The sequence below is a fragment of the Saccostrea echinata genome, unplaced genomic scaffold (assembly GCF_033153115.1).
Source record: "Saccostrea echinata isolate AGI-Se365-2 ecotype Australia unplaced genomic scaffold, CSIRO_AGI_Sech_v1 ptg000054l, whole genome shotgun sequence".
Classification (NCBI taxonomy): domain Eukaryota; kingdom Metazoa; phylum Mollusca; class Bivalvia; order Ostreida; family Ostreidae; genus Saccostrea; species Saccostrea echinata.
The window spans coordinates 55,719,676-55,735,000 of record NW_026889803.1 but is presented as its reverse complement, the minus strand read 5'-3'; the positions used below and the strand labels follow the sequence as shown (position 1 = coordinate 55,735,000).

At 33.4% G+C, this 15,325-nt stretch overlaps 2 protein-coding genes across 2 annotated transcripts in view; both read left to right on the top strand.

Annotated features, from left to right (window-relative positions):
* LOC133206112 (forkhead box protein C2-B-like) overlaps positions 1-645 on the top strand; it is a 1,830-nt gene extending 1,185 nt beyond the window's left edge. The window contains exon 1 of the mRNA XM_061342041.1: positions 1-645. This exon is cut by the window's left edge and continues 1,185 nt beyond it. Coding sequence (XP_061198025.1) covers positions 1-488 — 488 coding nt within the window. The 3' untranslated portion in view covers positions 489-645.
* Positions 646-9,803: 9,158 nt separating this feature from the next.
* LOC133205031 (arylacetamide deacetylase-like) lies at positions 9,804-10,858 on the top strand. The gene is made up of 2 exons (XM_061340773.1): positions 9,804-9,846; positions 9,952-10,858. Exons 1-2 carry the CDS (start codon positions 9,804-9,806, stop codon positions 10,818-10,820), a joined length of 912 nt encoding a protein of 303 aa, XP_061196757.1. The 3' UTR covers positions 10,821-10,858.
* Positions 10,859-15,325: the final 4,467 nt, after the last annotated feature.

Sequence of the window (15,325 nt, the reverse complement as noted above, 5' to 3'; positions counted from 1 at the left end):
ACATATCTACTTGCAACCAAAATATGTCGCCACCGCTTGGCTACAACTACCCCAGCAACATGGCTGCCCAAGCCCTTCTTACACAATCTACCGTCGGAAACGGAAATCCATCATTGAACATGTCACCCTCTGCAACAGAAGATGGCAGTGGTGGAGATGGGTCTCCACAGCCATCACCGGCCCATATCCACCCATCGTTACCGCAAGCCAACAGTATCAATCCCGCCATGTTTTCCATGTCGCAAACTCAATCTTACGGGCGTCCGCCTAACGGCTGGTATATGGCGACTCCGTCAGAAATTAATCATTTAAATAATCCGGACTTTCCTAGCCCCTCGCCATTTTCTACCGTCAGGGACGTATTTGAGAGCCAGAGACTACTCAGTGCCCAGGGGCAGTCTCAGTCCCCCTCTAGTTGTCAGCTGGCAGCCTTCAGAAACCCTTACAAGTCTGCTAGTGCTTACAGTTGTGATTACGGCAAATTTTAGAAATGCGTTGTGTTTTGAAAATGACATATGCGAACGATTATTTTTCTATCAGCAAATACACCAAAATACCAGCTAGTGCTAACTCTTGACACTTAAAGTGACAACAAAACTGTATAGTGTTTTCCCCTGTAAACATCCATTTCAAATTAATTAGTGTTCCGACCAAATGGATTATAAACATGAATATGTATGTTATTTATAATTTTTTTTATTGATTTACTCAATTTAGATGACTCGTTGATAGACATAATAAACTAATTATTCTCAAAAACTTAAATTTCTCATGAGGACACTTGCTACAAAAAAGGATGCATAGATAGATATCTATTTTTCGATTTATTTTGATTGTAAACGAATCATGCAGATATCAAATTCCTATTACATGTATATTAAGAAATTGCAAATTTTCTATGAAGTTCAAAATTCTTACTTTTTGTCATTTCCTTTATAAATCTTTGATTTTTTTGTTTGACTATACAGGACATTACTGAAAAATCTTGAATCAAAATTAAACTTTATGTAGTTAAGTTTATTCATTTTATTTATATAAACATGGATCTAGTATCAACTTTCACATTTTTTTTGTTTTAAAAAAAAGTTTGTGTGTAGCAAGTGGCCTTAAACAACCATTATTCCTTTTTGTTAATATTACGCATGGGTATCACATCTAATGTGCCCAACTGGTGGTAGATATTTAGTGTTATATCAAATTAATAAAATATTTCACTGTATATTACTGTATTTTGTAATTTACAATCTGCTATTCAGTATATTTCGAACGAAAATGTATATGAAAATTTAAGCTGGCATATTTTATATTAAATCAAGCTAGAATATTAGTGCAAGACAATATTACAATGTTGTACAATATAATACAACAATACAAAAGTACAGTATTAGTACAAGACCGTACCGTCTAATATTAAAGATATTCGACTCTTAAGAAATATACACAATTTAATTCAAATATCTGGATATTTTTTAAGTTTGGAATAATAAACATGAAATTTAAAATTTTTCCCCCCTGTTCTGATGTCTTTCGTCTTTGGACCAATAAAAAATCATTATACTTTGGTTTAACGAAAGGAATTATATTGTGAAAATGTAACTGCATGATTTCAAATCTGCAGATTTCTGTGTACTATTATCCTAACTGTATTAATTAAATATTACTTGAAAATATTCCACAGTGGGCTAAAATGCAATCTAACACTAGCTGATCTTGTTATGAATCTTTTCGGTCAGAAATATTCTCGCGTGTGAATTTTTTAGCTGTTTATTTGACATTTATTATCATAATAAACAACAGCTTTTCTGGATTTGCATTTGGTAAAATACTTTGAAAATACAATCCGACACCAGGGGATTTACCGAGCAAATATGCACGTGAGACACGGAGGGATACATTCTCGGGTCATATTTAGTTGCGGATTACATGAATTTTATTTAATTTTTTTTTTTAATAAATCGTATGACTTAACAGTCGTGGTGAAATGCTGGCATTTGAAATGCTGCACTTGAATACTTGCATAAAGAAATAATCAAAATGTTTTCATTTGAAATTTGACGCATCTTTGAGGATGGAGATCTTATCAGTACTCCATAAAATTTATTGACAAATTTCTTAATTCACTTACATGTACGTATATTTAAGATGTATATCATGAATACTGTTTAATTCTAATTAGTATGAATACATATCCTCCGTAATTTTAGATAACATCTTGTTAAGATTTAAAAACGCAAGTTTAAAAAATGTGCATTTGATTCTTGCTTCCATAAATAAAATCAGAAAGGTATATATGACCGCAACATTCTTTTTGAGAAAAAAAATGAGAAGAGTCAAAATTATGAAATTCTTTGATGACCCCTTTATTTATATCTATCTAACATTACATATATTTTTTTTTATTACAAAAGAAGAAGCTTAGAGATTTTCGATTTAAAAACTTGTGATATTCAGTAACTTTTGCCTACACTAGAACTGCGATTTTATCAATTAAAAGGGTTTAATAAGCTTTACCAATTCATTATTTATTTTACCAGAAGTAATGATTTTACGCGCTTTCGTGGCACTTCGACGGAATAGTGAATCGACCGTTGGGTGTTGCGTAATATTTCTGGATTCAATCCGTCATGGATGAAAATTGTGTTTGACGAGAATTTGATAAAATCTTATTCAACAATATATACGCTGTCTGTCATCGACCAGCGTAATGGTGTCAAATCTTTTCAAAAAGAGTATCTGTGTCGACATTTAACGCTTGAAATTTATCTAATTTGTTTTCAGAGTCTTTTATTCGTACATTATTTATTCTTTAATACCGGTCGTTTTCTTATACATGTAATGATATCAACATTGATGACCCTACATAAGTTATCCTGGGATACAATCATTGAAAATAATCGAAAAACTTTTAAGAACTGGACGATACGAGCTGGACCTAATATTTTGGTCAAACAAATAAATACCCAATACCGTAATTCTTATTAATTTCATTTTATTGTGCGGTTTACAAAAAATAAAAACCAACAATGTCTTTACGGCGATTATTATAGAGACGTTTGTTTGTTTGGGTTTTTGTTTTATTAATTCAAGTACAATTTCATTTATTTTTATTATTTATTTTAATTTAATAACGTTAAGAGATTCTATTGGAATATATACATAAAATGGGAAAATATTGACTCCAAGTCAAACAAGTCCAGTTTAAACAATTATATGCGTGATATGCCTTATTGCAAGTTTTTTTTCGCCTTTCATAAATTTCATGATAGTATTTTTTGATTGTTTTATTTCTTCACTCGAAACATAACAATTTTTCTTACTATATCATGATTCAAGTAAGACATAATCCAATTTTTTTTTGTAATATATATTCATCAACTACAGTGTACAGTATATATGTATTGACCTCGACATGTGATTCCTTGACGCGTGATTTAGCTCTCACATTTAATTTTAGCCAGTCTCATACGTATTGATCTTAATCCGATTTTATAATTCTTTGCGTCATTTACGAGGTGTATGTTTCATATTCTGCAATAAACCGTCTAACAGCTGACAGAACTCGAAAATATGAACACTCTGAATGACCAAGGAATTAAGAGAAATTTAAACCTTGCCCTTTCACTTCTTATAATAATGTTTGCCCATTTAAAAGAAAATAAAGATAAATTCGCCAAAATAAAAATGTAATCCTAAGAATTTTGTTGATACAAGTCTTTTTGGTTTGACAATTAATTAAGCAATGAATCTTAGTAATCTTGGAGTACAAACAAACAGAGGACGACGAGGCACACAGGTGTCTGAATAATAATCACAATATTTGCGGTGCTGGGGTACCCGTGATATACCCGGATAAATTAAATTTACTGCTAAATATATCTCAGGCGTAGTGGAAGAAAAGAAATGATTGAAATTTAAACCAACCAGGCAAATTAAAAATACTCCTTTTGTAACAGATACGGAACTTTGTCCGCGGTCGTTTTTGTCCGAGAGGTAAGATTATGTCCAACCGATCAATGTCCAGTTTGAGTGGTTTAGTGTGTCCTTTTAAACAAAATTAATAAATAGTAATTTAAGATGTTATTAAAACTAAGATACATGTTGAATTTTGAATTGATCTTTTTTATTAACAGAATAATCCCAACATATGCTATCAGCTGTTAATATGCATATAGATATCATCTACTTCTAGTTCAAATTTAGTGCCGAAAAACCGTCAGGCAGCACTGATTTAGAGTCATTTTTTTCCTCTCCTTCACTCACAGCTTTTAATCGATGTATGCGTCTATATGACTTTTTTAAATTCAAATTTTCATTTAAAGCTCGATTAGTATGAATGCCGTCATTAATTTCATATGTTCATAATTCCTATAAAACACGTATGCAAGATATCCTAACAAGCAATTATAAATGTATTCCGTGAGTTTTAAATTACGTCAGCTGCTTTGTCATCTGGTGATATGAATCAATTTTTTTCTGAACTTTGTGTTCGTAATAAAAAAAAATATTGTTGATACATAATTTGCACTTATTCTTTACAAAGTATAAAAATTCATCGGGTTTAGATGATGAGGAACAGTTCGTTAAAGGCCGGATTTTAAGTCCCTCCGCCGACTGGTAAATGACCGACTCACATGTTCCTCATAACCTGCAGTAATTGCATCTTTTCCACATCTTCTCCCCCAATTAATCTCCCTCTGTCGAGGTACACATCGCACTTCAAAGACAAGCGTATGTATACATTTGTAAAGGTGAAATCCCCAGTTTTCAAAACATTTCCAGACGAATTGCACCATCGTAATACAATGTGCTTGATGAATTCTCGTTTGCACGAGACTTCTAAGGAGATTGCGATTCCATCTTTCAAACGAAACGATTACAAGCTCATTGGAGTTGGTAATGGGTTATGCAGATATGATTAAGCTACAATATAGGACTTTACTGTGGAGAAAAATGTTTTAAAAGACATTTCGGGCAATGACACATATGCTCTAGTTTTGTCATTCAGCTTACTGTGGATTTCACAAATTGCTCCTTTGTTGATATTTCAATATTTACAGTGATCTAGTCTTACCACACTGTGGAGATGAAAACTCCTCCAAAAATTTGAAATTTAATGTATCAGTTAAAAAAAACTAGATTAATACCGAAGAAATGTTGGATTCTTTTGCATTTATTTGTAGTGAATAAAAACCGAAACAAGTTTCTCCGAAATTTCACGAAACATTTACTGTTCTTTACTATTATATAAATTATTAAAGACAATTAAATCCTAAATCCCATATTTATAGACAGTATTAATTTTTTGAACAACACGCAAAGCATACAGAGCAACGGTGACCAATACAATCAAGTCAAAGACTATCAATCAAATTACTGGAACATTCGTCGTTTCAAAATTATGGGAAAAAAATAATTGGAAATTGATTAAATATATCTCTTTTTTAAAAAAAACTACCTTTAAAATAAATTCACTTCCATTGTATACTGAAGAATGTCTTCGACGGTATTGAACTAATTTTTTTATGTTCATTTATCTAAATTTCAATAGAAGATATCGTAATCATATTGTAATTGCGTGTTTTAGAATTTCAGATATTTAAAACAATTTTGAAGAGAATGCGAGTGAGAATTCCATTAGTCTGGAATAATGTTCTGACGTCGCAGTTTTCAACAAGAGATCTGTTCCTTCTATTAGTACACAAAGTCAGGCTCAACTTCAAAACTTTCTTCTCTCTGACCGTGTAATTAAAGACCGCTAAGGACAAGAATTCACTGGTGTACACAGAGTCAGCAAAGGGCAAACAATCAACGATCTATCCTGATACTATACTAAGAATCGATAACATTAAGTCTGTGTTCCTGCATTACGAACGATAACTCGTACTGCTAATAGGAAATAGCCATTATACTACGGAAGATGGCAAGATTCTTTCATGTATGGCAGCGAGTGTATCTTAAACCTGAATCTATTTTGTCAATACTTTATATTTGATATTGCTACATTCTGTATTACATATGAGAAATAATAGTAAAGAAAATCGGCTAGGATCTCCTAAAGTAGCTTACTCTAAAGACAAAATGTGCTGAGAATGGATAATTGTCACCAAAATCACTAGAATATACAAATAAATTCTAAATCAAAATGATTCAGATTTTGTCTGCAGGGATTATATGGCATAATAATCTTTTACAGTAGCATCATTCTACATCGGGATGCTTTCGTTATTTTTAGATACAGTGCCATCTATATTTTCAGTATAGCCTAATGACACATGAATTTAAACTTTTTAATGGTAATAAATTTCATTGTCCGGTTTAATTTGATATAAAAATTTTCTGTATGTTGCATGTATATTGCGTATATGAGTTTTCGAAAGTCTCCTCTCAGACTTTTAAGGCACCTTCAGTACTCATCCTAGAGATCAGCTTGTTTGCAATTTCTTTCTGGGGAGCCCGATCACCCCCACTTTATTTTATGTCATAAATAATATGATATCTTAAATAAAACACATAGAATGGGAATTACATCACCACTACTGAAAAATAAAAATAAATATAAAAAAGTAATAAATAAATCTAAGGAAAAACGGGTAAAATAATTTGCTTGTGAGGATTCTCTGTATGTCAAAAAATCAGTTTAATTTCGATGAAACATAGGCAGGCCTATGGGCGACTGGAATGTACTATGCTGGAGCAAACAAGTTCGGGGCGTAGTAGAGCTTACTTTTCTTTTATCGGATACGCTTGCAAAGGGAAAAAAATATGTTTATTATATTTGTAATTTTCATTAAAAAAATAATTGAAATTGATTCATTGTCGTTCACACAAATTACAACACTACAGAACAGAACATTTATTTTCTAATTTACCCGGTAGAGCCCATAACAGACAAGTATGAAATTATTACAATAATAAAGAAAAGATATGCCAATGGATAGTATAACAATTTGTAAATGACATTACTCATTTCAACAATAATATTGTACTATTTCAGTTAAAGGGAATACTATATATAAAAGTGTATGGCTACTACAACATGTTATCATTTATGAATTTGCCCACAGAATTAAGAGTTTCTTTGTCTTCATGTATCTGTATACATGTACACTCTGAAAAATACTTTTTTTGTATATGCTTGAACATACAAAAGTCTTATTTCTTTTTTTTTTTTAATGATTATTAGTCATTCTAAGACCTCCCCGCGAGGCGAGAGGAGCCCTACAGCACCGTCACATGCTGCTCATTAGTCGTGACATGCTCTGTTGCCATATTCTTCCTGCAACGCAGTCTAAAGTTTCTGTCGACTTCGAAGAAGTGTTAGAAGAACCGAAATTCTTTCTTATTGCGTGGACCCTGATGTCCCCGCAAAAAATGTGAGGTTAAGAGGGATGCTATGCAGAAAAGTAAGACTGTGTATGCCTCAGAATGCTAGATAGTTCGCCCCATAGGACTACTTGCCCTCAAGATGTCCTATACTCGAATAAAAACTCGCCCTACTCGAATAAGAACTCACCCATCATTGAAAACTCGCTTTTCTGTACATTTTATTTATTTTAAGCGTATCCAAAATTAAAATTTACTCTTATGTTGTAAATAAAAAAATACATGTATTCTACTTTAGTTTTATATATGTGGTGAACACAAGGGAATTTCAATTTCCAGGGTCAGGGATCGCGTGCTAATTCATAATAATTTACATTTCCGGCGCGGATGTTAAACATTTATACAAAATGGAGTCGCTTCCTATTTACTAAAGTATTGAATAGACAGAGTTGAAAGTTCCTCCTATAGTATATTATAGGTAATATCTTACATTCAATAAAGTTAAACTCCATACTCTACAGATAAGAGATCTCCCTACATTTATTTCAAAGTTTGTGATGGGGTGGGGGGTGGGGGTGTTGTGTCATGGACGCCTACGTAACCCATTCGAGGTTATTTTTTTCCGCTCGTCGGAAGGATCCGAGAAGATGCGATTGCTCGCTCCCGCAGTTTTGACACCTCCTCTGTTCTAGAGCAACTACTCAAATTCGTGAGACAAGAATAGCACTGCGTGAGTGGCATGTTTATTTAACTACTTCAGCCTTGTCGTCACATAAATTTAGTTTTTGAAAATATTTCATTGGTGTAAAAATAATATCTCTAACTTATATCAAAATTTCACTGCTCTTTAGTGCCAAAAAATATATAGTGACTTTGAAATGACCTTGAAGAAAATCATGACCAATTACCGGTATAAATCGCTTTTTTTGCATTAAAAAAACCCATTGTCTACACCCAGTGTCAAGTGATATGAATATGGTAATACAACAAACATGACATTCACATGACAACTCTTTCCTTTTTCAATTTCGTGGAAGAATTATTATACAGGATATTTTTTTTATGATTTAAAACTTCATAGCTCCAAAGACAGACAGAAACTGTTATGTATTTTAGCTTTTCTGATGAAGAACAGAAATATATTGGGAAAAATCGGAGAAAAATTCCATTCAAAAGAACGTACATGTATATATTATTTGTTAAATCTTAATTCCTGCTTCAATGTAAATAGATTAAAATTAACTCAAATCATGTAGCTCGGGGTTTTTGTCGGATGGCAGAAAATTCAAAACAAGCGAGTTTATTGGTCTGTAAAGACGATTATAAAGGGTTAGGTGACGGAAAAAATATACAGGTTGGTTAAAGAATATGTCTAGAATTTGGGAAGAAGGGTGGTTGATTGTCCAAATGAATGCTGGAAAGTGGAGAAATAAATTCCCAAAAGTGCACAGAAAATCTTGCGCCGTAAATTGCACTTCATTTGCATTACGGGATCTGTAGCGTTATGGTCAAAGATAAAATAAAAAACCATAACGCTACAGTTCTGCAGCTAAATCCATTTTAAAGGCAAAAAGGTTTTTTTGGGGGGGGGGGGGTTACCGTTCGGAGGCCGGAGGGGCGATGATTTAAGCTTAAGTGGGTATGGTTAACTTATATCGCTAAAACAAGATAATAAATATGATGAGTACAGACTTGTAACGAGATAAAGAGACACGTCGGTATCTGTAAGTCCCCGGGATCAATGGTCAAAGATAGCGTCTTAAAGGGGGACTTCATCGATGTACTCCTTAATCACACTGCACGAGGTTCGGGTATTAATCGTAAAATTATTATAGACTTTATCATATCTGATATATATATTATATGTTTCCGATGAATAACGGGATTTCTAGGCAGTGCAGTGTTTGAATATGTCAAAATGGTCAATAGTGATCGCCATTTTTGCTGCTGCTGTTGGTTACCAAGTTTTCAACTCATTTCGACATCCCATCCCCTTGGACGTGGAGGATAGTGACAAAATCTCAATATTGGACGCCATCGGTCGCATCGGAAAGAGTCTGGTATGTTCAGTTTAATGTTAAAACACCACAGAAGCGAAAAGGAAATTGAGAATCCAAATTCAAATACATATTTTTTTTAAAATTCTACGTGCATTCATCTCCAGGTGTTGACTGCAGCGAAATTTGACGTGGACTTGGCGGCAATCAAACCAGTAAAATTACTGGTGGACAATGTATACTCTCTGATTCTGAATGGAGTTTCTCCAGAAGTATATAAAGATATTGAGGTAGCTCAATCTCTATCAACCCTTTATATCCTTGACAGTGAATGCTTAGCGATATCAAACTGCTGTAGAAGGTTGGTCATACCCTTAATAATTGTTGTATTTTTTAAAAATATAGATTCAGGATACATCAATAGCAGATGTCCCAGTGCGAGTGTTTATTCCGAGGAAGCGTAAGACTGCCTTGTTTCCCGCCATGATATACTTACACGGAGGAGGATGGTCCTGGCTATCTGTTGGCAAGTATTTATAAGTACTGTGCCTATTATATATTTGCCCATTCGTTTCAAATATTACCAATACTATTATTCTAATACAAGTGTTAAAATAATACTTTTTGGTAGATGTCTACAGTAGATTTCTCAGCCATCTTTCTAACGCCACAGGACTCCTAATCATTGCCCCAAGATATCGACAATCTCCTGAACAAGTCTTTCCAGCTAATCTGGAAGACTGTCGCAGGGTTACTTGGGCAACGTTGGCGGGAAAAAGTGGACTTTCAATCCATACGAGTTACGTCATTATTGCTGGGGATGAAGCTGGAGGCAACATGGCCGCCTCTTTAGCCATAGAATTTCGTTCAAAAATTTTCATGCAGATTCTTATCAATCCCATGTTGCAAATGTTTGATTTCCAGACTCCATCCTTCCAAGATCATAAAGAATTGTTATCAGGTATTGCGTCACCTGCAAGATCAGCTATATCGTGGTTGAGATATACTGGTAATCCTATTAGCTGGTTTCCAGTCTTGCTAAAAAATGCTCACCGATTCCCATCGCTAGAAGTCATGAAACACCAGTCATACATGGACTCAAAATCTTACCTACCGTCCTACCTAAAACTGACAAATTCGCATACGGTTCAATCCCAGGAATATGACAGTGTTGTAAGCAATGCAATGAAAAAGTTCATAACTTCGGAATCTCTCTGTCCTGCACTAACTAATAATGTTAGAGGTGTTCCCAATATGTATATAATTACTTCACAATTTGATGTGTTTAGGGATGAGGCAGTCATGTACATCACGAGACTGCATGAAGAAAGTGGTTCTAAGGTGAAATTAAAACACTACAAACAAGCTTTCCATGGCTTCTTCCCGTTTGCTGGAAACAAAGGTTGGTTTCAGTTTAAAGTGAGTGACCAGGCTCTGCAAGAATTGGTTGAGTTTATCAGTTACCAGGTGCACAGAGTGATGAAGAACCCATCATCTTAACAATGTTAGATGGATTTAAGTATTCGGAATAAACATTTGAAAATAAATCTCAGCACATAAGTAATGTCATTTTTTCTATTACGGGTCGCTAATAGGCGGTCTCTTTACATATATGCCTTTCTGCTGTGCTTTTGTACACGTTCCAGAAATACTAACTTTCGTTTAAGATGAATATATATAAACACTGATAAAGACAGCAAGCTTTCCCGCCGGAAATTGCAACAGAGCAAGCTAGTCAGCGATGTTTATTGTACTGATTTAGATTTATACAGTGTATCTCAAAAATAATTACCACTTGTAACAAACTATATTTACTTTTAAAAATAACATTACTTGGAATAATGTAATGAGGCATTATTTTTAGGAAACTTTTTAAAAAGTTGGAATCGTGAAAATGCAATCACTTGCGGTTAAATCATTCTTTAAAAAAGAAAAAAAATTAGCGCAAGTGCAGTATGGGCTTTTTTTTAGCCTGGGCCCCTTCCTCGTTTTCCCTCTAATTAAGGCTCTTGGAGTCTCAAATATGAAAAAAATAATTTTAATATTTTAAAGTGCAACATGCACTTTTAGGGGAAAACAGTAAAATTAATAAATCAACTTCTTTGCGTCATGATGTTTAGATTTTGTCCTTGATATATTTACGGAATCGCAATTAAACAAAACTGCAGAGGCCGAAATCTTACCAAAATGTAACCATACACAAATTATGAAGCTCTCCTCAACAAATATTTACAAGTAAGACAAAATCTCAAACCAGATTATTGTTTCTTAAGATCCACTGGTTACATAAAACTACATATCACTTGCTGCATCTTAAGGAGGGATTCTTAAGCTTGTCTCTTCTGAATGAATTAAATATACAAAGTATATTGGCTTAAATGTATTTTATATTTAGATGTTAGGGATTTTTAAAGATTATTTTTCTTTCCTTCTAATAATTGTACAACTTTAAATAGAAGTGGTAAGTTGCGTATGAAGTATAGCAGGGACTATATTTTTGGCGGAACGGCAGCGTATGAAAAGATTTTCTGCTTCTCAAAATTACTGCAGAATAATGAATTTGTCAATATTTTTAAACAATCAAAGGCTTAAAGGAATTTTCCAAAGTAAATGATATATATGATTATGGACTAAAGTTTTTAAAATATATCAAATAAATATAGTTTCCCAAATAAACTACAATTTCGTTACCTTTTGACAGCTTCCAATCTAAGAACAGATTTGATTAAAAAAATTAGTAAAAAGTGTTTTTCCTTCTAATTAAATGCAAGTTTGTTCCAGGTAGCAACTTAGGAATGGACCTGTTTAAAAAACTCTGGACTTATTCAATCATCTAGAAATACAGGTCAAATGCAGCATCCTGAGCATTTCTAGTATTGTGCATGCCTAGATGCATCACACACTCAAATCTGGTTCTGGTATGGCTTATATTTACTTTAAATTGGACCTGCTCTGTAAACTTTTAACTCATCCAGAAAATGTATGTCGGAAGCAGCATCCGAAGCAAGTCTGGTAGTGTGCATCCCTGAATTTATCATCTATGCAAGGTTGGTTCAGGTTGGGCTTATCTTTCTTGGGAAATGGACCTCCTCCAAAAACTTTAATCTGGTGGGTGCGTATCATTATCGCTATATTTTCAAAATTTTCATTACCGCTACATGCACATTACCGCTACAAAAAAGGATACATTACCGCTATATTTAAAAGTATACATTTCCGCTACATTGCCTCAGGGACCTATATACTAAGTATAGTATATAGGTCCCTGATTGCCTCTTTCATTAGCCAGCGTCATATGCGTGTACAGTACAACATATACATGCATAAGACCTTTTTACCCTGCTCACCACGGGGAGGTGAAAGTAGGACTTTGAGAATTTTTTTTTAAAAACTACTTTATTTCATAAAACATTTTAAAAAAGGAGATGGGCCAACATAGCGTGCAGAAAGCCTATAGCTTCAGATATATAAAAATCATGTTCAGTTTGTGAATTTAGTATTTAGAGTAAAGTTCTCATTATTGAAATTTATGAAATTATGATAAACAAAACTTTTCTGAGGAAAATTTTCTCGGCAAAATTTATTCTTTTATTAAAAAAATTAACGTGGTATTCATTGGGGTTCGAACCCTACAATAAAAATCCTGAGTATCATTTTCTTACGAGACTAGCACGCTAACCACTAGACTACGCAAGATCTGATGAATAGTGGCATTAAAATCATGTTTGTGATATGACCCTTGACTTAATGGACTTCAAGTATTTCTCGAAAAGCTGCGAATGTTATGTCATAAAAGTATATTTTTAATGTATAGTGGGTCATTGCTCCATATTTTTGGTAACCAAAAAATGTACATTTTTATGCAAACTTTGAGGATTAACTTTCAAAAAGGTGGAGCGAAGACCCACTCATATCGAAAAATAGTATTATAGTATGAGAAAATGACTCTTTTAGCCCGCTTTTGTGTGTGTCTAATATTTCACAGGCAAATAATTTCAATCTTTGCGGGATTTTTGCAAATTGTAGAGATTTTACGTAAAGTATATTTTTATGTTAGACGAAATATCAAGGAAAATTTTGATATAATTGAAATTTAATTTTTCATCTTCATGTTTGTCACACTATAGGCTTATCGCTCGTCATGTTCACCCATCTCCTTTAAAATCAAGCACTGTCCATAGATATAACACACGGTCTTTACACATTCTTTAGACAATTTGGAGTCTTACTTATATTTTTTTTTTTATATCCATTGATAACCAATCCTGCATTGCAGCGATTAGTCACAACCTTCACAATAGTAGCCATGACATTCGGCACTCTCTACCATCGGCTCATACATTCACCTTTGTCGTTGGCTCGCTTATATCACAGTGATAAGCACAAGAAATAGTGCAGTTTTTTAAATTTATTATATTTAATGTCTGAGCTAATGATAGTCCTTAAAAATAGGTATTTACTAAATAGATCTAAAACTATTGGTTAAATTTGAAATAATCCTTGAAATGTTATGTTTTTTACGTTATGTCAAAAATCTTGACGCGAGCCCATTGCAGAGGTGTCTGAGAGAGGAACGAACGACAACTCTGCATAGGAGATTGGACATTCGGGTGTTGCTAAAACGCGGAACGGAAAACGGAACGGAACGGAAAATCTTATGTCAAGTTATTCACTAACCATAGGAATAACTCAGATATAGGAAGCATGATTCTTTATTTACATGTAGTTCATATCTAAATTAAAAGTTATCGATCGTACATGTAGCTCTGTGATTTATTCATGAATTTTTTCCCTCATATCATGTAGCATATATACATGCAATAGTCAATAAAATACACACTAATTAGACTCGCATCCCAATTATCTATTAGAATGCGTCTTTTATCATTCATCCAAATCCGATTTAAAAAAAAAAACAAAACTAGTAGACTAATTGTTCTCGAACAATTAGAGGTCTTTCCACCTTCTTTAAATATTATATATATTCTTCATATTTAACTCTCTACTGTTTATATTTATACAAGAGAAACCAGATATGGATTGAGAGATGGAAAAAATGAAAATTTTAAAAATTTTGAAATGACCTTGACCTTTGACCTTGAACAAATATTCAAGGTCAAGGGTCACATGGCACTTGACCCCATGCTTCTACAACTTTTAGTTTTAAAGTTATAAAGTTTAGTAGTAAGCACAAAGATGTTAAAGGGCGATAACTCATATAAGGTCATCGGACCTTTTTGCACTGAATAGATTGAAGTTGTGTCTAAAGACCCTGAAGACATTAGTGAAGGTTTCGTGTCTCTGCGGTTTACAGTTTCGGAGAAATAGGGATAGCAAGGTTTTTCGCACAAAGGGCAATTACTTTCAAAGGGGTTAAGTTTAGGGGACAAGAATGAAATCTTTGAAATAGTTTTGAGAGTACAAATTAAAGATGTAAAGAAATATAGCATATGTTAAAAGACAAAAGAGCTATAAAAAGAGCTAAATTCTCTTAAATTTTAAATGACCTTGACCTTTGACCTTGACATAAACTTCAAAGTTTACGGTCAAAGAATCTAATGCAGTTGGTTGCATGTCTCTACGACTTATCGTTTTGAAAATTTTTAATTATTTGTAAACATCAAAAACTTTCAGGGGCAATAACACATTGAAGGGATCGACGAATACTTTCGCGATGCATAGATTGAAGAGTCTACTAAAGTAGTCGAAGACATCAGTGATTTTTTCATATCTCTGCGGTTTACGGTTTCGAAGGAGGAGCGATAACAAGCTTTTTTGCGAAAGGGGTAATAACTCCTTAAGGAGTCAAAGTTCATATTCGCAGGGTCAACTGCAAAAATCTTCTTATGGACTATAAATCTTTTCGATAAAACTTGAAACTCAAAATCACACGGCGGAAAAATAATAAAAAAAAAATAAGAAACAGAATAAAATCAATAGGTCTTTCCACAGAAAGGTGGAAAGACCTAAAAATCTTATTCGTCAAAGACAAAACCGTCGTTTTT

Excerpts from the sequence above, each read along its gene's own strand:
- LOC133205031 (XM_061340773.1), top strand. The coding sequence starts at position 9,804 with ATGATATACTTACACGGAGGAGGATGGTCCTGGCTATCTGTTG. Across the intron at positions 9,847-9,951 it reads ATGGTCCTGGCTATCTGTTG|ATGTCTACAGTAGATTTCTC; the intron begins GCAAGTATTTAT and ends ACTTTTTGGTAG.